The 24,398-nt window shown below is 36.3% G+C and overlaps 1 protein-coding gene and 1 long non-coding RNA gene across 2 annotated transcripts; both read left to right on the top strand.

The window, feature by feature from the left end:
* The first annotated feature begins 1,370 nt into the window (after positions 1 to 1,370).
* LOC114529301 lies at positions 1,371 to 12,514 on the top strand. Its single transcript, XM_028551056.1, has 11 exons — positions 1,371 to 1,623; positions 2,610 to 2,756; positions 3,218 to 3,265; positions 4,323 to 4,487; positions 5,742 to 5,903; positions 7,158 to 7,319; positions 8,574 to 8,735; positions 9,579 to 9,656; positions 10,418 to 10,634; positions 10,879 to 11,104; positions 11,608 to 12,514. The coding sequence occupies exons 1-11, from the start codon at positions 1,549 to 1,551 to the stop codon at positions 12,512 to 12,514; spliced, it is 2,349 nt and encodes a 782-aa protein (XP_028406857.1). The 5' UTR covers positions 1,371 to 1,548.
* A 6,995-nt stretch (positions 12,515 to 19,509) lies between these two features.
* Positions 19,510 to 22,684, top strand: LOC114529496. The gene is made up of 3 exons (XR_003687634.1): positions 19,510 to 19,600; positions 21,390 to 22,173; positions 22,485 to 22,684. It is a non-coding gene; the product is annotated as an uncharacterized LOC114529496 (long non-coding RNA).
* The last annotated feature ends 1,714 nt before the right edge of the window (positions 22,685 to 24,398 follow it).

Here is a 24,398-nt window from a genome sequence, read left to right as displayed (position 1 = left end):
GATCGGTATAGACCTGCCCCAAACCCGTCTTTTCTTGTTTTGTTTTATGGCATGATGTTTTCATCAAGTCATCCAAACAAAATCACCCAAGTTCACCTCCTGCTGTGAACTGTGATCTCAGAATGTTGCGAAAAATCAAGTCCGGTACTAAACATGTATATATGCATGGTATTTTCACATCTCTGGCATCGATTTGTTGATTTACAATTGTAAACTCCTCGCATATGAAGCACAAAATTCATTCGTATGTGTTCGCGTGTGTATAACTTAGAGATTTACACACAACCTTGATCACACAAAATTTTTGATCGAGTTCACCTCCCACACAAGCGACCTTGTGACAATATATTTGGATTTTGTAAACACTATCTCCGCAGATTGCTGTTATTCGGTGTTGAACAAATTTTTGTAACAGGACTAATAAATGAAACGATTTTTATCTCAGATTGACTCAGAATGTACAAAAAATTGTCTTTAATCGACTTCAAAAGTGACTGGACTCTTGCTGTTAACTTTGAATAATAGTCGAAGTGTCGAACCAGAACAGTGATGGCGTATTATGCCTATAGTTCTCAACAAAAAAATACATAAAATAGTAACATAATTTATAATGTTTTTCTAACTTTATCGCGTGGACATTACCGTGAATTCTACGAGCTAAAATTAAAGGTAAAATCAATTTTTTTCACCGAGTACTAAGATTTCAAGGGGCAAGAATTCACAGCAGTTCCGTTTGCTCAGAGCAATTTTTATAAAAATATCGTTGGCAATGTTGCAACATAGCGGGGAACAGAACAATGAGAACATCTGGCTTGACTGTAAAAAAAGGTTCTAGATTAATATTGCCCAATTGCTCAATTTCTTTTGAAACAGGAAAATCGTATGGGAAAAATTGCGAACTGACATGATTACAAACTCTTCGGTGGGACTTGGCATGGAAGGAAAAGAAACATCTCCAATCTACATGCATGTTATTGTTAAGCCATACAACAAAGCCAAACGACAAAGTGGTTTAGTCAAAAGCTAAATGCTAAACTTTTTGCCTTCTGCTCTTTCACTTTTCTTTCATGTGATATCTGGGGCAGGTTGTATGAAAGCCGGTTGAAAAAAATCACTATCCGGTTGATAGCGCTATCACTCCCTATCACGCTTTCATACAACGCCCCCTGTTCCGCTCTCCAGAATATCACGCGCTCCAAATCAATCATGTAAATTACGTTGCAACTTGTGATTGCATCCAAACGCTACAAAATACTGCAATCATTTGTTGTCAAACTGAAATGAAATCCTTTTGTCTTTTTGAGTGGAAACACTTCCGTCTTAAAAGTTTATAAAAGCAGAACTCTGAACACTTCGGTTGCCATTTCGTTAAACAGATTTTCGAAGTGGTTTGTAAGGTTTATTGACCGTTGGAAAAGAAAAGACTTGCTTTCGTTTGACAGTTTTATTATCGACTGTACATAATTGTACGAAGGGATTGGTAATCCAACCTTTCCTGAAGGTTGAAGCTCGTATTCTTTTATATTGGATCGTGAGCCCGGTGAGGCGATGGACGAGATGGATGATATACCACCAGGTCAACCAACGATATTGATGAGAATTACAAAAATACTAGTTGACTATGTAAGAAGAAACATATAAATTATTTGTATGAATTTGTAACAGTGTAAATGACATATCGGTGAAAATGAATATATATATAACCAGTAGCATGCTGGCATGTATGAAATTTAATATCTCAATTTTTTTGCGTAAGGGCAATTCGTTATTTACTTGTCATTCAGCAAGTACAAATTTAACAGAGCAGTTGCACCCTGGCTAGCAATTCCAAATAGTGCATGTTTGCAGTTTGCTTCTATTTATGTAATAACAAATATCCCTTAGGCAAAAAGTGGAGACGACTTTGTGTATGGCATTCTGATGATCCTGTGATAGTGTTGGCCTGTGTAGCCCATTGGTGTAGCCTGACCTACAATTTAGGCTGTGTTAATTAAACATTTTTTATTAGCAAATGCCTATTCATTTGGTAGATTTGGTAATTGGTATATTCAGGGGGCCATCAGGGATAAGACATTAAAAACTCTGCTTAACGTCAAAATTTGACCTGCTCCGATAGGCAGGCATGCTCTGTTGTGCTATATTGCACTGGTTTTCATTTATTGTGAGAACTTTAAATTTTTAAACAAATATATCATTATAGCAGGTTTTAAGTTTTTTTTTAGCATTATGATTTTGCAAGACTTGTCCATTTTCAACATGCCACATGCATATCTCCTAAATAGTGTACAGCCCCTTTTGGCCCTTAGTACCCTGAATTAAACTGTCATTAGCACCTCCAAACTAACAAGCAGATCAAACTTCGCAAAACATAATTTTAAGCTAGGTGTAAAACCTCCCCGGCCGCCTCCCCTGAGCTCTTCTTTTGGCCCTTCAGTGTTGACTTTTGCTCCAACTTGTGGTTTATCCTGGATTCTATGTATAAACATACTAAATGTGACCACACCTCAGTGGACCACACATGTGAGAGAGCCCTTCAATATCAAGGAATTTTGGCATTTAAAATAATGTATTTCAATCTCGTTGTAAAAATTTATTTTTCATGGAATAAGGTAAAAAACAAGGCATGGGAGATGATGGATGAATTAGAGTGGATGGAGGACAATTTGGAGCGGGAGTCGGATGAATTGATCCTGAAGAAGTTGAAGATGGAGGTAACAAAGAAACTGGAGCAGAATTGTTGGTGTTTATTTTCATGGGTACGTAGATGGAATTTCATAATTCTGAAGGATTAGATTAGGACTATAATTGTGGATTCTGAAATTAGTACTATGGTGCTGAATGATTTCTTCATGAAAATAATGTGTTGTCATCATTGTATAAAAATTTGAGCAAACAATAAAACAAAGACTGTTGCAAAGTCTTTCTCAAAAGTTTCAAGATTATGTCTTCAAAATAAACATTGCTATTTCTCTTCATTCTTGAAACATTTTAAATGAGACAACACATTCAAATGAACATTTTTGAAAGTGGAATGATACCATTCTCCGCATTAGGAACCATTACAGAAAATTTTAGCATGCAGCTATTTCAAATGTAATATGGTGTTCCCGTAAATTATTTAGCATCAAGAAATTTTTGCATCTATGATCAAATTATATTTGATGTTGTATTCATTGTGAAGTTATCAATCTAAAATTATTTATCTTTGTTAAATCAGAGAAGAAACATGACGAGGGAGCTGGATTATAGGCCTTTCTTTTTATCGGTATGTCAAATAGTAATATCCATAATTGCTTGAAATCAGAGTTTTTCAGTATTTAGGCCTTATAGGTGATTTAATGGCTTTTCGAGTTGATATGCCATTATTACAAAAATTGTTGATACTGCTGCTATATATGATTTTCAAACTGAAGAAGACGTTTATCATTCAGGATAGGGATTATCATTACCGTAATTATTCGAATAAACGCCGCGGCATTTATTAAATTTTTAGCAAATAAGATGCGGCGTTTATTCGAGGGCGGCGTTTATTCAAGGGAGGCGTTTATTGCAAACTCGTAACAACTCTGAATTTATTGTGTAATTTAAACGCCAATTCAACCAATACAATCAGTCCCCAAAAAAACTACGTATAAAAGAAGTTATGTGTCTTTTCTATTTATATCATTATATATGAAAATTGAACCGTGGTTATAAATAAATACTTCGAATAAACGCCGCAATGACGAAAAGGTTGCGGCGTTTATTTGAGGGCGGCGTTTAATGATATTTTTGCTTGTACCTGCGGCGTTAATTCGAGGGCGGCGTTTATTCGAGGGAGGCGTTTATTCGAGTAATTACGGTAATCAAATTTACTACACAATTAGTGATTTGCTGCCCTCAGAAACATAATCAGGCAAAAGAAATCCAGTGATCTGTATCAGGTAAGAATTTCGTTTTCCTGCATGATTATGTTTTTGAGGGCAGCAAATCACTTGTGTAGTAAATTTAATTAATATATAAATTTGGGTACTCCGTCAATGTGGCAATAAAGCTCTGTAGGGATCACCAGTAAAGATGGTAAATCATAAGGATTTTATTAAAGATTGTATTTCTGGATTTTGGTCATGCAAGAACTACCATGGCACAGAATGATTGCTTCATGAGAATAATGTATTGTCTTCATCATAGGAAAATTTACATAAATATGAGCAAGCAATGGCACACTAGCAATGTAGCATGAAGAAATTCTTGCATTTATGATCTAATTATATTAATGTTATTCATTGTGAAAACGTCAATACAATCAATCTAAAATTTTTTATCATTATTGGTGAAATCAGTCAAATAAGCTGGGACTTATTGATGCAATGGATGAATTAAAAAAGATGGAGAAGATGTTGGATTTGGAGCAGGAGTCAGATAAACTGATGATGGAGAAGATTAAGATGTTGAAAATGGAGGTGATGAAGGAACTGGTGAAGTACCTGGATTATTTCTCATTTTTGGTACGTAAGTATAATTGAGTAATATCAATAGTTGCCTTAAATCAGAGTTGATTCTGAGTTAGCGGTTCTTTGAAATGTAGGGCCTATAAGTGTTACAACAATTCTAAGTGTTATAAGCGATGGCTTTTTAATCCATTCTGCACACCTGGCTGCTGAATATTACCTTGTTTGGAAGTGGAATTAGTAGCAGTCGACTTGACAAGTAGAGTGCTGTATTTTGGAAAAATAGCCTGCAATATATTTTGTGAATTTGATATAAATTATTTTTGGGTTAACAAAATTGCCTGAAATTCGAGTTGATATGTCATTAATTAACATGTTGATAGTTCTTTGATATGTATTTAAATTTAACTCAAATAGTTATTTGATCAACTGTCACTCCTTTGCATATCACAATACAGCTGAGTAAACCAACGGGTTGATGGTACTGGTATAATAATTCCATGACCAGAATCAGCGAATATTTCCTAATTTTAATCCTAAACGTGACCTTTACGCAACTACTAACAAGAAAGGGCAGGGGCGTAACTAGAACGGTAATTGGGGAGAAGGGAGGGGTTGAATATTCATATATTAAGTTCTGCCCGACGGATTTTATTTGTAAATGCAATAGCTTACAATAGAGTCGGGCAGAACTGAATATATGAATATTCACCCCCCCTCCGATAATCGTTCAACGTTCTAGTTACGCCCCTTATAAAGGGTTATCTATGTGCGCACAGTAACGTTTTCAAACGTTTTCGTTTTCATGAAAAAACAGTTTCAAGCACCTTCAGTTGACAATAGAATTTGAAGCCAATTTAACACAGTGAGCATATTCGCCCATGGACCGTATAGACAGGGCGTCAAGTCGATAAACTAGACAAAAACAATTTTGGAAGCGCTCGTGTGCATACAGGATTGTATTAGTCGATTCTAGTCATGGAATTATTTCAAATTATTTCGATGGCACTGAAGCCTTCGTTAAATTAATGTATTGTCTTTATCGACAATACATTAAGACTGTTATCGAGTTTTCAGATCATGTCTTAGTTGTGTAGCTTTAGTTGTCTGAACTCATCAACATAGTAAATGAAAGCAAACATTCAGATACATTTTATTGGTTGATTAAAACTTTTAGGAGTTGAATGATACCGGCCAGCTTCGCGCTGTGAATCATTACAGCGATTGTGGTGGAAATGCATTTATATAATTGTAAATGTTATTTATTTGGAAAACATATTAATCTAAAATTATTTATCTTTGGTGAATTAGCCAACAAACAAGGCATTTCACGCAATGGATGAATTGAAGACGATGGAGAAGATGTTGGATTTGGAGCAGGAGTCAGATAAACTGATGATGGAGGAGATTAAGATTTTGAAAATGAAGGTGATGAAGAGCCTGGTGAAGAACCTGGATTATTTCTCATTATTGGTACGTAAGTATAATTGAGTAATATCAATAGTTGCCTTAAATTAGAGTTGATTCTGAGTTAGCGGTTCTTTGAAATGTAGGGCCTATAAGTGTTACAACAATTTTCAGTTTTATAAGCGATGGCTTTTTAATCCATTCTGCACACCCGGCTGCTGAATATTACCTCGTTTGGAGGTGGAATTAGTAGCAGTCGACTTGACAAGTAGAGTGCTGTATTTTGGAAAAATAGCCTGCGATACATTTTGTGAATTTGATATAAATTATTTTTGGGTTAACAAAATTGCCTGAAATTCGAGTTGATATGTCATTAATTAACATGTTGATAGTTCTTTGATATGTATTTAAATTTAACTCAAATAGTTATTAGATCAACTGTCATTCCTTTGCATATCACAATACAGCTGAGTAAACCAACGGGTTGATGGTACTGGTATAATAATTCCATGACCAGAATCAGCGAATATTTCCTAATTTTAATCCTAAACGTGACCTTTACGCAACTACTAACAAGAAAGGGCAGGGGCGTAACTAGAACGGTAATTGGGGAGAAGGGAGGGGTTGAATATTCATATATTAAGTTCTGCCCGACGGATTTTATTTGTAAGTGCAATAGCTTACAATAGAGTCGGGCAGAACTGAATATATGAATATTCACCCCCCCTCCGATAATCGTTCAACGTTCTAGTTACGCCCCTTATAAAGGGTTATCTATGTGCGCACAGTAACGTTTTCAAACGTTTTCGTTTTCATGAAAAAACAGTTTCAAGCACCTTCAGTTGACAATAGAATTTGAAGCCAATTTAACACAGTGAGCATATTCGCCCATGGACCGTATAGACAGGGCGTCAAGTCGATAAACTAGACAAAAACAATTTTGGAAGCGCTCGTGTGCATACAGGATTGTATTAGTCGATTCTAGTCATGGAATTATTTCAAATTATTTCGATGGCACTGAAGCCTTCGTTAAATTAATGTATTGTCTTTATCGACAATACATTAAGACTGTTATCGAGTTTTCAGATCATGTCTTAGTTGTGTAGCTTTAGTTGTCTGAACTCATCAACATAGTAAATGAAAGCAAACATTCAGATACATTTTATTGGTTGATTAAAACTTTTAGGAGTTGAATGATACCGGCCAGCTTCGCGCTGTGAATCATTACAGCGATTGTGGTGAAAATGCATTTATATAATTGTAAATGTTATTTATTGGGAAAACATATTAATCTAAAATTATTTATCTTTGGTGAATTAGCCAACAAACAAGGCATTTCACGCAATGGATGAATTGAAGACGATGGAGAAGATGTTGGATTTGGAGCAGGAGTCAGATAAACTGATGATGGAGGAGATTAAGATTTTGAAAATGAAGGTGATGAAGAGCCTGGTGAAGAACCTGGATTATTTCTCATTATTGGTACGTAAGTATAATTGAGTAATATCAATAGTTGCCTTAAATTAGAGTTGATTCTGAGTTAGCGGTTCTTTGAAATGTAGGGCCTATAAGTGTTACAACAATTTTCAGTTTTATAAGCGATGGCTTTTTAATCCATTCTGCACACCCGGCTGCTGAATATTACCTCGTTTGGAGGTGGAATTAGTAGCAGTCGACTTGACAAGTAGAGTGCTGTATTTTGGAAAAATAGCCTGCGATACATTTTGTGAATTTGATATAAATTATTTTTGGGTTAACAAAATTGCCTGAAATTCGAGTTGATATGTCATTAATTAACATGTTGATAGTTCTTTGATATGTATTTAAATTTAACTCAAATAGTTATTAGATCAACTGTCATTCCTTTGCATATCACAATACAGCTGAGTAAACCAACGGGTTGATGGTACTGGTATAATAATTCCATGACCAGAATCAGCGAATATTTCCTAATTTTAATCCTAAACGTGACCTTTACGCAACTACTAACAAGAAAGGGCAGGGGCGTAACTAGAACGGTAATTGGGGAGAAGGGAGGGGTTGAATATTCATATATTAAGTTCTGCCCGACGGATTTTATTTGTAAGTGCAATAGCTTACAATAGAGTCGGGCAGAACTGAATATATGAATATTCACCCCCCCTCCGATAATCGTTCAACGTTCTAGTTACGCCCCTTATAAAGGGTTATCTATGTGCGCACAGTAACGTTTTCAAACGTTTTCGTTTTCATGAAAAAACAGTTTCAAGCACCTTCAGTTGACAATAGAATTTGAAGCCAATTTAACACAGTGAGCATATTCGCCCATGGACCGTATAGACAGGGCGTCAAGTCGATAAACTAGACAAAAACAATTTTGGAAGCGCTCGTGTGCATACAGGATTGTATTAGTCGATTCTAGTCATGGAATTATTTCAAATTATTTCGATGGCACTGAAGCCTTCGTTAAATTAATGTATTGTCTTTATCGACAATACATTAAGACTGTTATCGAGTTTTCAGATCATGTCTTAGTTGTGTAGCTTTAGTTGTCTGAACTCATCAACATAGTAAATGAAAGCAAACATTCAGATACATTTTATTGGTTGATTAAAACTTTTAGGAGTTGAATGATACCGGCCAGCTTCGCGCTGTGAATCATTACAGCGATTGTGGTGGAAATGCATTTATATAATTGTAAATGTTATTTATTGGGAAAACATATCAATCTAAAATTATTTATCTTTGGTGAATTAGCCAACAAACAAGGCATTTCACGCAATGGATGAATTGAAGACGATGGAAAAGATGTTGGATTTGGAGCAGGAGTCAGATAAACTGATGATGGAGGAGATTAAGATTTTGAAAATGAAGGTGATGAAGAGCCTGGTGAAGAACCTGGATTATTTCTCATTATTGGTACGTAAGTATAATTGAGTAATATCAATAGTTGCCTTAAATCAGAGTTGATTCTGAGTTAGCGGTTCTTTGAAATGTAGGGCCTATAAGTGTTACAACAATTCTAAGTTTTATAAGTGATGGCTTTTTAATCCATTCTGCACACCTGGCTGCTGAATATTACCTCGTTTGGAAGTGGAATTAGTAGCAGTCGACTTGACAAGTAGAGTGCTGTATTTTGGAAAAATAGCCTGCAATATATTTTGTGAATTTGATATAAATTATTTTTGGGTTAACAAAATTGCCTGAAATTCGAGTTGATGTGTCATTGATTAACATGTTGATAGTTCTTTGATATGTATTTAAATTTAACTCAAATAGTTATTTGATCAACTGTCACTCCTTTGCATATCACAATACAGCTGAGTAAAACAACGGGTTGATGGTACTGGTATAATAATTCCATGACCAGAATCAACGAATATTTCCTATTAATTTTAATCCTAAACGTGACCTTTACGCAACTACTAACAAGAAAGGGCAGGGACGTAACTAGAACGATAATTGGGGGGGGGGGGGTGAATATTCATATATCAAGTTCTGCCCGACGGATTTTATTGGTAAGTGCAATAGCTTCGGGCAGAACTGAATATATGAATATTTACCAATTCGTGTAACTTATCTTGCAACCTATATTTATTCCTTTAATCACAGGTCGCAAACGGACACTATCTGTTTTTATATAGTTGCTAGCAACAAGAGCTTATACCCTTTGTGTGGGGTTTTACCACCCCTGTATGCATGCCACTCATGAGATTGTAAAAAACCAAATAAATTCCTTTTTTGTATATTTTGGGAAATCAGAAGTTTTCGTCGTCTTGGGGGATTGAGGATTTGCTTGAATGGGATTTGATAGTAAAGCGTCAGTTGGTGGAGAACATGGTACGTAGAGGTCCGAAGTTCCATTATATAAAATTTAATATGCATGTCATAATAATATGCAGTCATTGAAATAATTTTCTGTGGGGACCACTTCGACCAAACCCACACTCTCACCAAAAATTCCAATATCACACGTCTCACATCACACAGTTTTTACATTTCTTGTTTGTCGCTGCTATTTCGCCGTTTAACAAGATGTGGTCGTGTATGGGCGCGTTGACACGTCGCAGTTTGCACAGGATTGAAAATTTGATATAACTATATAAGCACGAATTCCAAAGGCAAAGTGTAAGACAAAGTGAATGTATGATGCGGTTTATTTACATTTTTGAACAATTGAACTTCTATACTTTTTAAAGTACGATGTGCTTCTAAATTTCGCGATCGAACAACATTTAGGTTCGCAAGGTATCTAAATGAATATGAACTGTATTGTTTATGTTCAGATGCTCTATATTAAAGACTGGCACGTGCGCGCCACGCCGGAGTTAACGCCAGAACAGGCGTCTTGTTGACATAATTTCCGACATTGCATCTGCTGGTGTAGTAAGGAAGACACTGGTTCTGCGTATATTTTCGTGAAATAATTTACAAGACATCTCAAGCTTAGATTGCAATCACGTGATCACACGCGCATTCTGGAGAACAATTATTTCCATCAACTAAATCTTCTGCCGTTTATTTTTTTCTTATACATGAGCTGGAAACATTTTACGCTATTTCCGATATCCTTGTGACCGTTTTCTAAATATTTCTTGCAGATCTTAACGACAAAGCAAAAATTGAGGTGTGAAAAAAGAAAGGCTTTATTAACAAAGAACAGTGTGTATTCCAAGAAAGGTTGTAGCTACTCGGAGACATGTTTATCCAAGAAGAAGACGTATTCCAAACTGAATTGTGGCTATTCTGACGTGTTTTTATCAACAGATGACAATGCGTGCTCAGAGCGAGTTTGTAATTTTCAATACAAAGTAAAAGGTAAACGACCATCGCTCCCGCTTTTATTCAAAGAAACGGGGTCGTTATACAAGGGCAAAAAAGCGAAATTCGTGCACGGAGCAATTACAAGGATGGACAGGAATAACAGTGATATATTTAAAGGTATACAACATATACAACATAACAACTATTTTGTACAGAAATATAGCAGTTCACTTCAAAAGCTACAGTATATTAGTACAGCCGGCGATATTCTTATATTTTAAGTATACTTTTTTTATAGATATTTCTCAAGGTGAACTACCAAATTTGGATACTCTTTATGGCTACCTATTTAGTGATACTGAAAATCCTTCAGTTCAAAACAACATTGCAGCCCAAGAGAATCCACTTTTTGACGGATTGTCAACTCTCATTGAGAACGTCGAGGTTGAAACGGCAGATTTTTTAGCTGAAAACAACGACGCAGAACAAAAATTGCTAGAAGAAATTCTACACGAACTTTTTTGGCAAATTTTTAAAGACTTGCTTGGTACAATAGAAGAACCTGATCAAGTCTTCTATGAACAATTTATGAATCTGACAACAATGTCAAAAGAGTCAAATATGAACTCTTTTAACACTGAACCTAGAACTGACAATATAGCCTCGGAACCCAACAGAGGAACTCTGGAATCCATCGGCGAACTTGATAATACAACTACGGTACCTAACGTTACCCCAGATACTCCTTACAATACTGATTCAGGCGTATTTGCGGGTTGTTTAACCCGCAGCATCATTCATCCGTGTCTTAAAAGCAATACAATCTCTCTACACAGTACAGGGAAAGCTCCTCCCCTCCTCAGAAACCAACTTATCACCATTGTGAATCCTGGCAACCGAAAGAGACCCTTTGAAGAAGACATTGAACCTATCGAAGCAGTTTTCCCTGTGTCTAAGAAGAGAATGGAACAACCATGTTGCTCTAGAGATATAGAAGAAAGATTATATCCTGTGTCTTCAAGTGAAGTTTCATCTGTGGAAGAAAGAATACTTCCTGTGTTTTCAAATGGAGCTTCATCTGTGGGAGAAAGACTTCCTGTGTCTTCAAGTGGAGCTTTATCCGTGGAAGAAAGAATACATCCTGTGTCTTCAAGTGGAGCTTCATCTGTGGGAGAAAGAATACATCATGTGTCTTCAAGTGGAGCTTCATCTGTGGGAGAAAGAATACTTCCTGTGTTTTCAAATGGAGCTTCATCTGTGGGAGAAAGAATACATCCTGTGTCTTCAAGTGGAGCTTCATCTGTGGAAGAAAGAATACATCCTGTGTCTTCAAGTGGAGTTTCATCTGTGGGAGAAAGAATACATCCTGTGTCTTCAAGTGGAGTTTCATCTGTGGGAAAAGAATACATCCTGTGTCTTCAAGTGGAGTTTCATCTGTGGGAGAAAGAATACCTCCTGTGTCTTCAGTGGAGTTTCATCTGTGGAGAAAGAATACATCCTGTGTCTTCAAGTGGAGTTTCATCTGTGGGAGAAAGAATACATCCTGTGTCTTCAAGTGGAGTTTCATCTGTGGGAGAAAGAATACATCCTGTGTCTTCAAGTGGAGTTTCATCTGTGGGAAAGAATACATCCTGTGTCTTCAAGTTTATCTGTGGAAGAAAGAATACGTCCTGAAATTCATCAAATGGAGCTTCATCAAATGGAGCTTCATCTGTGGGAGAAAGACTTCCTGTGTCTTCAAATGGAGCTTCATCAAATGGAGCTTCATCTGTGGGAGAAAGAACATTTCCTGTGTCGTCAAGTGGAGCTTCATCAAATGGAGTTTCATCTGTGGAAGAAAGAATACATCCTGTGTCGTCAAGTGGAGCTTCATCAGCGGAAGAAAGACTTTCTGTGTCCTCAAATGGAGCTTCATCTTTGGCACAATCCCATGACAGAACAAATCGTGTTCGCGGTCCGTCGAGAGAAGCTCGTTTGAATCAACAAGAAAATCAGCTTGAAACGGAAAATCGAGATTTGAGGGCCCAGGTGCAGGAGTTGTTGAGACAGATCGAGTTCCTGAGGAACTATATAGGCAGTAAATTAAAAGGTCAGTGTTATTACTGTGAAAAATGATCAAAATTAGAAATTTCTCGAAGTTTCTGTGTAAAATACCCATTTGTTTCTTTCGCATGATAACGTATAAAATTAGCATAAAATAGAAAAAAATATCGTCAGCTTGATTATAGCAACACTAGCGAGTATATATAAAGCTAGAAGCTGATTTAAGCTGTTTTCAGAGTGATTTCAGAGTGATATTTGGAACTGGTCATAAAGTATCTGGTCGAGAGAAATTTGAATTAATCGAAAAGTTTGATATTTTAGTACGCCTCCAATTTTCTCGGCTGTTTCCTACTGTTTTTTTTTACATTTTTTAGTCATTTTTTGTTTCTTAACGAATCGCTTTCACATCGTCATAGTGATGCTTTGTTTCATATCGTGTTTTCTGTATGACTCTCTGCTGTGTTTTCTGTAAAACACGAGGATCTTGTGGGAAAACTTTTCTCGGATCAATATTTGTGGCTTCCAACAACTTTTGCAAACAGATGTCTTTCTTGTTTTTTTATTCTGTCTGTTATTACTTACCCACTATAACCAAACTTTTGTCGCATTCTTAACGACAAAATATATTTTAATTCACTACTTCCCAGTGCTAGCTCTATAGCCACCTTCAGGCCACGATTACCAGCCCAGTAAATAGGCATTAAGGTAACATAGTGGGATATTTATTTGTTTCAGTAAATTTTTCTTTGATTTGACCCAAAAAACCCTCATTTTTTTGTTGAAACATGCTTGTCTGGACCAGTCTGGTTGTCGTACGTCCATCATAGTTCTGTTAGCGCAGTTTCTCGGTTTTTCATTCAATGGTTTGGTGAACATTTTTCTTTGAATATCATGGATTTCTACTGTACTACTTCGTCTCTTGAAGGGTTTTTTTACAAAGACGCATTTTTACAAATTATTTTAATGGCACAATTCGTTCTGCTCTAAAACTTTGTGTTTATCGCCAGCATTCTGTGCTGTGAGCGACCATGAACTTTTTTCTTTTCATTTCCTTTTCACAATCATCGACGTTTTCAAGTTTTGGAATACGCTCTCAACGAATTTCAGCAAATTACTTTATGACTAACCCCTAGTTGTAGATCACTCGTGAAAGATACAGGGTTCGTACAGAAATTGAAAGTCCTTGAATAAATTTATGGAGAAGCATTTAAAAGTAATTGGATTTCTTTATTCAAAAGTAAAACCTAATCAAATTCAGTGTTTCCCTGAGTTTTTTCTTGTCCTGTACGAATCCTGCGAAAGTGAATAAGTTAATCAGCGCAAATGTAGCGCGCCCAATTATAGAGGGCATTAGCATATATCACGTTCAATGTAATCACTTAAGTTTGCGCAGTTATTATTAATAGTACAAATATATTATACAAGTTATTCAGTAAAAACCTGCGTTGAAATTGACATTAAAAGGCGAATGTTGAGCGCACGAATCTGCAGATCGGTTGTTTAAAGTTTGACTGGCACTATAACCCTTCATGAGTTAAATCTGAAACAGCAGTGTTTGGATTTGTTTTTCTGCATGGTCTTTTATATTAAAACGTGAGAAATTAAAATTTCTGTTGACCCTGGAATGATTTCTCGATTAGCATGATTAAGATGGTGTAAAGTTTGATGTAAAGATTTAAAGATTTAATCCAGGATTAAGTCAGCCTACTTTTAAGCAACCGATCTCGTAGTATATTGAATGAAAGCTAATGCAGTTTTTAATTAATATAAATAAGTATTTCATCTCAATGTATCAGAGATGTTTTAGGAATCTAACAAGCTTTGCGTTTATAGGTTAAACGGCAGAATTGTCAGTTTTTTTAACTGTAATGTGTCGTGATCTGATCTCCTTAGGATAAGTGCAAAACGCGTGAATAATCAAGCAAAAAAGACCAACTCTGTGAGTCTCTGTCGTTTTCCATTGCCCAAAAACGCGAAGCTTAATTTTCTGCGCAATTGATGTAATTAATCAGTAATACAAAAGAACGTAAAATTATAGAACAATCTCGTTCCCATTTCTGTGTGACTGGTTTATTTCCACGATGGTGCAATTCTAGCGTATAATAATGCACTTTTGTGAATCAAGTTGAGAAAAAAGTCAAGCATTGCTCCTTGTCCTTGTGGAAGCATTGCTCCTTGTTCTTCAAGATTGCATAATGTTCATTGATACCTGTTGGCTGTGGGCTGTGGTTTGACATCTGCCTGGTGTCAACGGACGCCGGGGTTTTATTTTAACTAATTTTGGGAATAGGAAATATTCCAAATTTCTTACAATCTTGCAGGCTTCCACACTACAAAACCACATAGTACCATCGGTGGTAACAAAACAGCGATCATCTTTGTGCTGGTTTTGACGCTAAAAATATTTTCATATATTTTCTACTGCTTGAGAAGAATACTTCATTTTCTTACTCGAGGGTTCGAAATTTTCGAATGTTCCTCCCAACGCGTGACCGCACATTGTACATTCAATGTGGTGGCTTTGAGCGATTGAAGTATGCTACATTGCAGCAGGATTGCAGTTAAGGCAGGAACCACGGCCTATTGTTAACAATTCGGCTGGACAATTCGGCTGGAGTTTGAATGCCTGCATGGGTGTATAATGCCCAAAGGTATACTTTCCTAGCTTTTTTGACAAAAATATTTACGTTTGTTTGTGCAAGATTTTATCTTTGCCCTGACAGCTGGACATTGCGAAAACGCCCCATAAGATATTACATGGTTCTGTAGATTTTGTCTTTGCACTGACAGCTGGACATTACCAAAAAGATATTACATGGTTCTGATATTTCATGTGGCTCAGTTTTGATAGCTTGAACATAAAAAAATGATCGTGAACCGCACAACAGCACCCGCATATTTTGTACCTCGATCTAGTTCAAAATTTAATACTATCACACATGCGTAAGTATCATAATAGAGTTATAAACGGATGTATAAAATGGACATTTTATTCGCTTCCGACATGTGATTGGTCGACCAACACGGCCACCAAATATTTGTATTAGCCAATCTCTTTAGACTTTGTGAACAGTGCGTTATTCAGTATAACTCTGTGGTTATAAAAAATAGGTCCGCTACGCGTACATGTATCTGCGCAGTATTTCAGTGTTCCACTCTTTTGCTGTAGTAGGTGACACTTCTAGTCATATTGTACATAATCAGCATTAAACTTGATCAAAGTGTATTTGGAATTTATTCTATTCGCAAAGTGGTCATTAAATTGCTTAAATTTTGCATAGTGCAATTAATGGCAGGAAGAGCAGCCATATACCTGTACTGAACAACCAAAAGAAAGGTCCTGTATGGCTGTTTCTACATTATACTTAATTTATTATTAGCCAGGCATTTCTAAAAATCCATGCTCAGCCTTTGTACTGGTAGCTTGAACATATAGATAAAATTGGATGTAAGAACGAATTTTTGTTATGCTGTGCCAATAATGTTTGTGTAGTGCAAACAGGGCTGAAATATAACGTTAGTATAATTGTAAAGGACAATACTATGTAGATTCTAGTGCTATTTTAATAATATCGCTGCTATTTCGCCGTTTAACAAGATGATGTGGTCGTGTATGGGCGCGTTGACACGTCGTAGTTTGCACAGGATTGAAAATTTAATATAACTATATAAGCGCGAATTCCAAAGACAAAGTGTAAGACAAAGTGAATGTATCATGAGGTTTATTTACATTTTTGAACAATTGAACTTCTATACTTTTTAAAGTACGATGTGCTTCTGAATTTCGCGATCGAACAACATTTAGGTTCGCAAGGCATCTAAATGAATATGAACTGTATTGTTTATGTTTAGAAGCTTTATGTTGAAGACTGGCACGTGCGCGCCACGCCGGAGTTAATCTTAACCTTTCTTCACTTCCATTTCCTCTCTCCTTATCTCCATCTCCATTTCTGCTTTCTGACGTAAATATGCCACTGCATCATCTCCACTTCTTCGTCTTTTCTTTTTTATAATTTCTTCTCCCTCTCCTGCTTTTCTTTTCTGGGTTTCTGATAGGGTCTCCATTGCCTGCCTCCTTACATCATCTGCTGCCATCCTATCTACTTCTGCTTTCCTCCTTTCGAACTTATCATCATTTTCCTTTTCAGCCTCTGTAAGATCTTCTCTTTCCACTATTTCTTCCAGCATCACATCAAGCTTACTCTGTTCTGGACTGATACCGCTCGCATTTAACTCTTCTCTAACTTTTCTCTTATACTTTTCAACAAGCTTCTTGTAGTGGTCCCTGACAGACCTCTGGTCGACACGAAAAGTTGCCACAAACCTTATGACACATAATTTGTCAGCAATCGGCTCCCAAACTTTGCCTCTTTCAGTGGATGATTTTCTTGTGCTGAAAAGGTTTGACACAAGCATTTCTCGGCAGAAAATTAAATCTCTATCCGATGTCCATGACATAATCGGAGGTTTCGCAACCCTATACAAATATACAAGGACAAAATGTAATGAAAATGCTATGACTATGTAGATGTATTTAAAACGCTATTTTAGCAATACACATAAAAAGAAAACATAAAGAGATAAAGGCCTTTTAATAATATCTCATTTCCCGGGCTAAGTTCCGTCTGTGCTTTAACGACAAGAAAATTTATAAATAACAAAGTAAAAAACTGCCGCAAGTTTATCGATATACGAGCAAACCAAAATATAAACAATGTTTATGTTTATTGAATACTGATCAGATACAGATCACAAACTTCCGGTTCACCTTACTAGCTCTCTACTTCCGTTTTTGAATTAAAAATTAACGAGTAGTTTTTCAGATTTGCGAGATATTTATGCCCAGTCAGCAAAAATTTGAAAATTTACTTCCGGTCCGCCGCGTCGTCAGCGCGCGTTCCGATTTTTTGACAATCCGGATATGAAAATACTATGTTTTGTGTTCTTTACTTCCTTTTACGCTTTGCCCGCGCTTGGAACAGAAGCCTGAAACTAATTTAAACTTCATTTAATTAAATTCAACCAATCAGACAAGTTTGCTCTGACCCTGTCACAGCACTGCTTCACGAAACGAACTGACCACTGACAATCTTAGTGGAAAGCATACATGAGTCAACAGAGAAATAATGTATGATGATGATTCAACAACATCGTTTTTATCGTTTTATCGTGTAAGTTTCAATGGCATAGCATAGAGCATCTTCTGGGGAATCTCAGACAACATGAATGTAGACAAGGAAAGAGTCAAAAACGACACACAAATGGCGTGTATTCGACAGATTATTGGAAGCAGAGAAGGCCATAAGAAGGCCAGGGCAGGTATGATTTTTTGTTAAAATGTATTAAACGTAATTCTAGTCAGAGATATCGAGTGAATTATATACAGTCGTGTTACTGGTCTCACACGATTTTGATTACATTATTTCAATATGGACTATTGTAGGGAATACCCTCAAGGTTTTATAACTATCAAGATTGTAAACGACACTGTCACGCAGCTTATCCGCAAGTACTGTTTGAAATCAAATAGAAATTATATGGCTAAATTATATAGCTCTATTTGTATGAATTTAGGAGAAGCGTGAATATGTTAAATCTACCACGAAAAACCTACAAATATTTATGTCAAACATCTGTTAGAGAATCAATTTTAGAGTATAGAAATGCTCCGTTTTTAAACCAGTCAGTATTGTGATTGCGTTGTGATTATTGGGATTGTACTATATTTTTCTAAAGCTATATTTGGTGGGATCCATGATCAAACAAAAATTAACTCCCCTTAACTAATGCCTGTGCTTGGTTCATGCACCTAGTACAGGAAATACCTCAGCACACAGATTCTGAGCAGTGCTTCCACTCGCTGTAATCTTAATTTCCTTTTCTTTTCCTGTTTTTCCTTCACATTTCCTTCCAATTTCTTTCATATTTCCTTCTAATTTTCCTGGTAGTTTTATTCATAAATATCTGTATTTTTAGCCCTTTTATGCCTCAGGGGGTTTGGTTACAAATGTCTCAGAATATCTTTACACTTGGACAAGTGTAAATTATGTAACAATTATGAATTATGTAGAACTGGTTTATCAGTAAATTTTTCACTTGTACAAGTAGAATACTAAATTGCGGCACATTATAAACTCCAAACAGAAATTAATCAAATTATATTGTAAATTGGGCGAAAAGCATGAAAACAAGTTACAGCATAGTGCCAGTACTTAGACACAGTTTGACACAGTTTTGCACGCTTCTGTACAAAAGTTTACAATAAAATTCACAAAACTTTCTAAGCTCTAGTTACTGTAATCAAAGTGAGTAATTGTACATTTTACATGTTGGCTTTGTGCTTGGTAGCACAAGCATCATCAAACATTTGAGACTGACTCTCACTCAAACTATTGATTACAATTCTTTGTGTAACTCCACTTACAGGAACCTACCAATAGTTGATTTTGTATAAGAATTATTTGTATAAGACTCATAGAGATTACCCATTGCAAAAGCTGAATTACAAAATCACAAGTTTTTTCACCCTGGGAATTTTTTATCATGAAGTTCTCATTGATATACCACATCCTAAGTAGAGTATTTTGCAACTTACACTGATTATAATAATAATAATGATTTGGGTAAGTGTGAGTTTTCAGGATAATAATGTGTATTTCTATACTATTATAAATTTATTTCGGTCCAAAGAAATTAGGAGTAATCGGTACATACTGGAATAGCTACCTTTGCCCATTATCACAAGGTTCAAATTAAGTCTGGAAAGGCAGTTCAGAGATTTATAATTGCATGAAAGTGTGGTCGAATAATATAAAAGTGAAGGCTTAAGAAAATAGATTTAAATATAATAGCTATGTTTGTTCATATCAAATTGTTGTCTTCAGAAGTAATGGATTGTGTTTCTTGGCTTGGTTTTCGAACTGTTGACGATCGGACACCACTCAATGCGTCTGGTATACCAGGAGCTACAGTGACAGGTATGATTAATAATTTCATCAGTGTACTGGAGTGGGGTCTTGTCACTTATCCTTCTCAAAATTTCATGCCAGTTTGGAAGGAAGTGGCTATAAAAGTGTGTTAGTTTACCTTGTAACAAACTGTGTGAGTTGAGAGCATGGTCCAATGTGTCGGGGATGCCTTCTGGGATCCCAGTAGGAACTACAGTGAGACATATGATTGGTGAATGGGTGTACTTGTCAAATATTGTTATTATGTATTGGGGTCTTGGCAATTATACCTTTAAAAAATTTAATGCTATTTTATGCAGTTTGGTAGTTTTGCTGTAGAGCAAGGGGGCAGGGGTGGAAGGGTCCAAGCCACACACATCTCCCCCACCCACTTTTGCATACTAAAAATATTGGCTAAAGTTCTTTGTGAGGCATGGAATTCGTATTAACTTGTGGCGCCCGCACTTGATAGTTCTGCAAAGGCGTATTTTTCTTGAGCCGTGCTATATAGCCAAAACCGCTATAGCGGAACTGAATAAATTACAGCAATCAATTATTAAACCACCGGAAGTGGGACGTTTTTCATTATTTACAATATATTGAATATATGTTTTTGTTTGTAGTGACTATAAAAGTATATTAGTTTACCTTCAAACACACCGTTCAAGTTAGTCGTAGATTCAGCCGGCGCCGATGAATCAGGCATTGCATACAAAGTGACAATTGAATAAAACTAGACGCAGATTCTTCCGTGATAAATTATCACTTGCGCGCGGGATGTTTTAGTATCCGTGGACCTTCTATAGGATCGCGCAACAATTAATTCACGTAATGTGTATTTCCCACGATGTTTAGTATACCTTTACACGAGTATTTTAAGATAAGGATGTCGTCTAGAAATTAAAATATGGCGTCGTGTGACGTCACAGTCAACAACATCACAAACCAGGTTTTTCATGTGATTTCATTTATGATTATCTTTGTATGCATCTATGAAAAGAAGGTATTCGCAGGCTAGTGCTAGTAAGCTGTCCCCAAGAGGCAAGGATATGATGACGGAAATATCTTTATTAATGATTAGAATTATCCACTACCAGAATCAACCTTGATGCGTGCAAATCTTGATATTTTGAGACGCTATGTGACACAAGTCGTTTTTCACTGTGATGCAGTGTGTGCCATTTATCCCAACATACAATCGTGCCTGTTCAACTTTTTAAAGCGCGCGCACACTGAAAAACGATGAATCAGTGAACTAATAGCACCTGGAATAATAACTCCAGGATATTCAGTTGAGGGGAAATGACGTCATGCCATTTTGGTGAGTGGAAACAAGTGACGACCGCACTAAATAGGTGTAATTAGTTTTTATCTAAAAATACACTGGTTAAAGCAACTGCACCCAATAGCAATTATATCTATAGCTGTACTTATAAAAAACGAAGCTAGAATTAAATAATTTCCGGAGACACTTTCTTACTTCTTAAGGCGTCGCTTTCAACTGACAACTTTAAATGTGAAATGAATGTAAACTAAAGTTGTAACCACCAATTGGGGGCCGTTTGAGGCCCCTGCCTTTGTTTCCAGTATAGTGTATATCCAGTTTATTATAAGATCAGTTTTTAATAAATTGAGAAGTATCGAGCGGCGCGGTCGTTAGTACGTGACATCGTGAATTCGACTCCTGGCCAATCCAATTTTGGCTGTATTATTCTTACAAACTACGAAGCTAAGCCCTGCATGACAATACTACAGTTTTCTTTCGACCCAGAATTCTTCAGTCCCATCCTCTTATTTTCAGATTTTTCCTCTCTCGTAGGGTCGTCCATACCTTGAGGAAATGTCCAGTCAACAGAGATGTTGTCTTGGCTTCAACAAGAACGGCGAGAGACCGCTCTCGATATAGCGAAGAAAATGGAGATACCTACGACAGTAAATAACGTTGTGTGAATGTGTCATTTGTTTTTAATTTATTGTAAAGCCAGTCGTTTGTCTGAGCGCAAACTAACTTCTTGCGTTATTTATCCCTATTTCGTCTATCCATTCGTTGAGAATGGTTTTGCTACACGTCAAATTACAGGGCAAAATATAATCCTCAATTTCAAAAAGAGCCATGCACCAATGACATTTTTCATGGCAAGTTTTATATGCTCTTGGATGCAGCAAAATATTGACAAGTTAAACGCTAAAGGGGCGGATTCAAAAGCTGTTCATGATACAATTACTCGTATTTACAGCCGACCTGGAAAAACATACTGCCGTACCTACGACAGAATATTACCAGGACAAGACACTTGTATCATTGTGTATGTCAAGAAACCAACCTATACGCTTCCAATTCTATTTTTTCGCTTTCAAATCCAAGTGTTTAGTCGACAGCATTTTAAAATAAAACGTCACTATGATAACTGCAGTAAAGCTTCGTCATGGAGGCACCTTGAATGGCTTTAATGGTGATATGATTTTTACAATATCATGGTTACAAGATCTCGCATTTTAGGTTGATTAAATACTACTACCATTAAATTATGCTCTTTAGGCAAACCTTGCAGGATTTGGAAAAATCATTACTTTTTCTGAGGAAGATTTTGATAAAGCCTTCGGTAGGATTTTTAATCAAGAAATTATTATATCGACTAGATATATGAATAAGAAATATTGCGTTATTTCCGGTAAATATTAAACAAAACTTTACAGATGAGAGTCATGAGACGTGATCTACTTTGTGTTAAGTTTTTCGTTTTTTTTAGTGTTACTGTTTAGTATTCCCAAACGATACTGTGTAGTCGATACCTATTGAAGTCATTCGGTTCTCTCCATTTCTTTAAACAGGGTTATTTATTATTAACTTTACTATCACATGCATGATAAGTATTTGTTACGTGAGAAATGTAATGTTTGTTGTTCATTCCAGGTGATCTGGAATGGTGGCTGAGGACTGGGACTGGGGCTAGTTGTCAAATGAAAATCCATTTTTCGGTTGAAACAACTTGAAATATACTTTATTACGGTTTCAAATTTATGTCAGAGCTATAGTTCTTATAAATTAACATGCATAATCACAAAATTTCTTGTAGTCAGTTCATATTAAATTTGTAAAGAATAACATAAGATATAAACCATTTAATATTGCAGAATGCAGAATGGATTAGTATTTCGACAGACAACCCTTCCGAGCGCTGATTTACTAAAAAATGATTGCGAGATTGCCTGGTGACGATTTTGATTAAGTTTCCCTTTTTTCTCTTTCTGTTTAAGGGGCTGTTTACATGAGCCCGGTTACCCGAGATTCAACGAAGCGTGAGATGATTTTGAGGTATTGAAATGAGCAGATAACATGATCCTGGCAGTCGTATAATCACCACAACAATAGCATGTTCTTGTTTGGTTTCATAAAGACTTATTTCAATACCTCAAAGCCCTCTCGCGCTTCGTTGAATCTCGGGTAATCGCCGGGCTCATGTAAACAGCCCCTAAACCTGAAAATGTGAGGGACATAGAAACCTTATCTCAGTTGAAATAAAATAATAAATCCCAAAAGTAAATTAGCTTGTAGGTACACCACACAAATTATTATTTAAATAGTGAGAAAGTGATCGGTATAGACCTACCCCGAACCCGTCTTTTCTTGTTTCGAGAAGACAGTGGAAAGAAAGTGGTTTGACATCGTCTTATGGCATGATGTTTTCATCAAGTCATCCAAACAAAATAACCCAAGTTCACCTCCTGCTGTTAACTGTGATCTCAGAATGTTGCGAAAAATCAAGTCCGGTACTAAACATGTATATATGCATAGTATTTTCACATCTCTTGCATTGATTTGTTGATTTACAATTGTAAACTCCTCGCATATGAAGCACAGTCTTACTCCACGGATTAAACATGTCAATGATATTTTGAGTACTGTTCTTAAAGACTAAAAGCCAAGGACATTTTTCCAGGTTGTTAGTGGAATAAGAAATTTTCGAGGGTTTCATTTTGGGAATTGTGCTTTTTCATGGCGTGTTTCATGCTAATATTGCTAATATTTCTCAACATAGCCATATATGACTCTGTAAACATTTTGTGCGCATCCCAGCTTCATCGCGTCGAAACCCATCCAGTCTAATGTCATAAAGACGACGTCATTCAACGTTGTTAATCACAATCCCTGGCGCAACCTCGTCCCCAAGGTCTTCTTGGTAAACACTTAGGTTCAGAGAGTAAGATTCTTCACCCTGGGAACCCTGGGTACGAGGTTGCTCCCCCACGAGTAAAGACCCTGGGTACGAGGTTGGATTTTTCAGTGCAATTTCAATATCATGCCGTGTCCCCATCATGCTTTGCAAAATTCATTTTTGTTTTAGCCCATGAAGTTTCTCCATATCCAAAATTCTTTCGTGTGTGTTCGCGTGTGTATAGCTTGGAGATATTGCATTTAGCTGTGCATATTTTGTTATGATTAAACAGCTAATGATAGCTGGTAATAGAATAATCTAGGTAATAGTATGCAGGAATTGGAAAATTTTTGATCGAGTTCACCTCACACACAAGCGATCTTGTGGCAATATATTTGGATTTTGTAAACACTATCCAGATTGCTGTTATTCGTTGTTGATCAAATTTTGGTAACAGGACTAATAAATGAAACGGAATTTATCTCAGAATCAGTACAAAAAATTGTCTTTAATCGACTTCAAAAGTGACTGGACTTTTTCTGTTAACTTTGAATAATAGTCGAAGTGTCGAACCAGAACAGTGATGGCGTATTATGCCGATGGTTCTCAACAAAAAAATACATAAAATAGTAACATATATAATGTTTTTCTAACTTTATCGCGTGGACATT

This window comes from Dendronephthya gigantea, unplaced genomic scaffold (assembly GCF_004324835.1).
Source record: "Dendronephthya gigantea isolate DGI-Jeju-01 unplaced genomic scaffold, DenGig_1.0 000056F, whole genome shotgun sequence".
Classification (NCBI taxonomy): domain Eukaryota; kingdom Metazoa; phylum Cnidaria; class Anthozoa; order Malacalcyonacea; family Nephtheidae; genus Dendronephthya; species Dendronephthya gigantea.
This window is presented reverse-complemented; position numbering and strand designations above follow the sequence as displayed.

Coding starts and splice junctions, on each gene's coding strand:
- LOC114529301 (XM_028551056.1), top strand. CDS start 1,549: ATGGACGAGATGGATGATATACCACCAGGTCAACCAACGATATTGATG. Junction 1,624..2,609: donor CAAAAATACTAGTTGACTAT/GTAAGAAGAAAC, acceptor TCATGGAATAAG/GTAAAAAACAAGGCATGGGA. Junction 10,635..10,878: donor TTTTCAATACAAAGTAAAAG/GTAAACGACCAT, acceptor CTTTTTTTATAG/ATATTTCTCAAGGTGAACTA.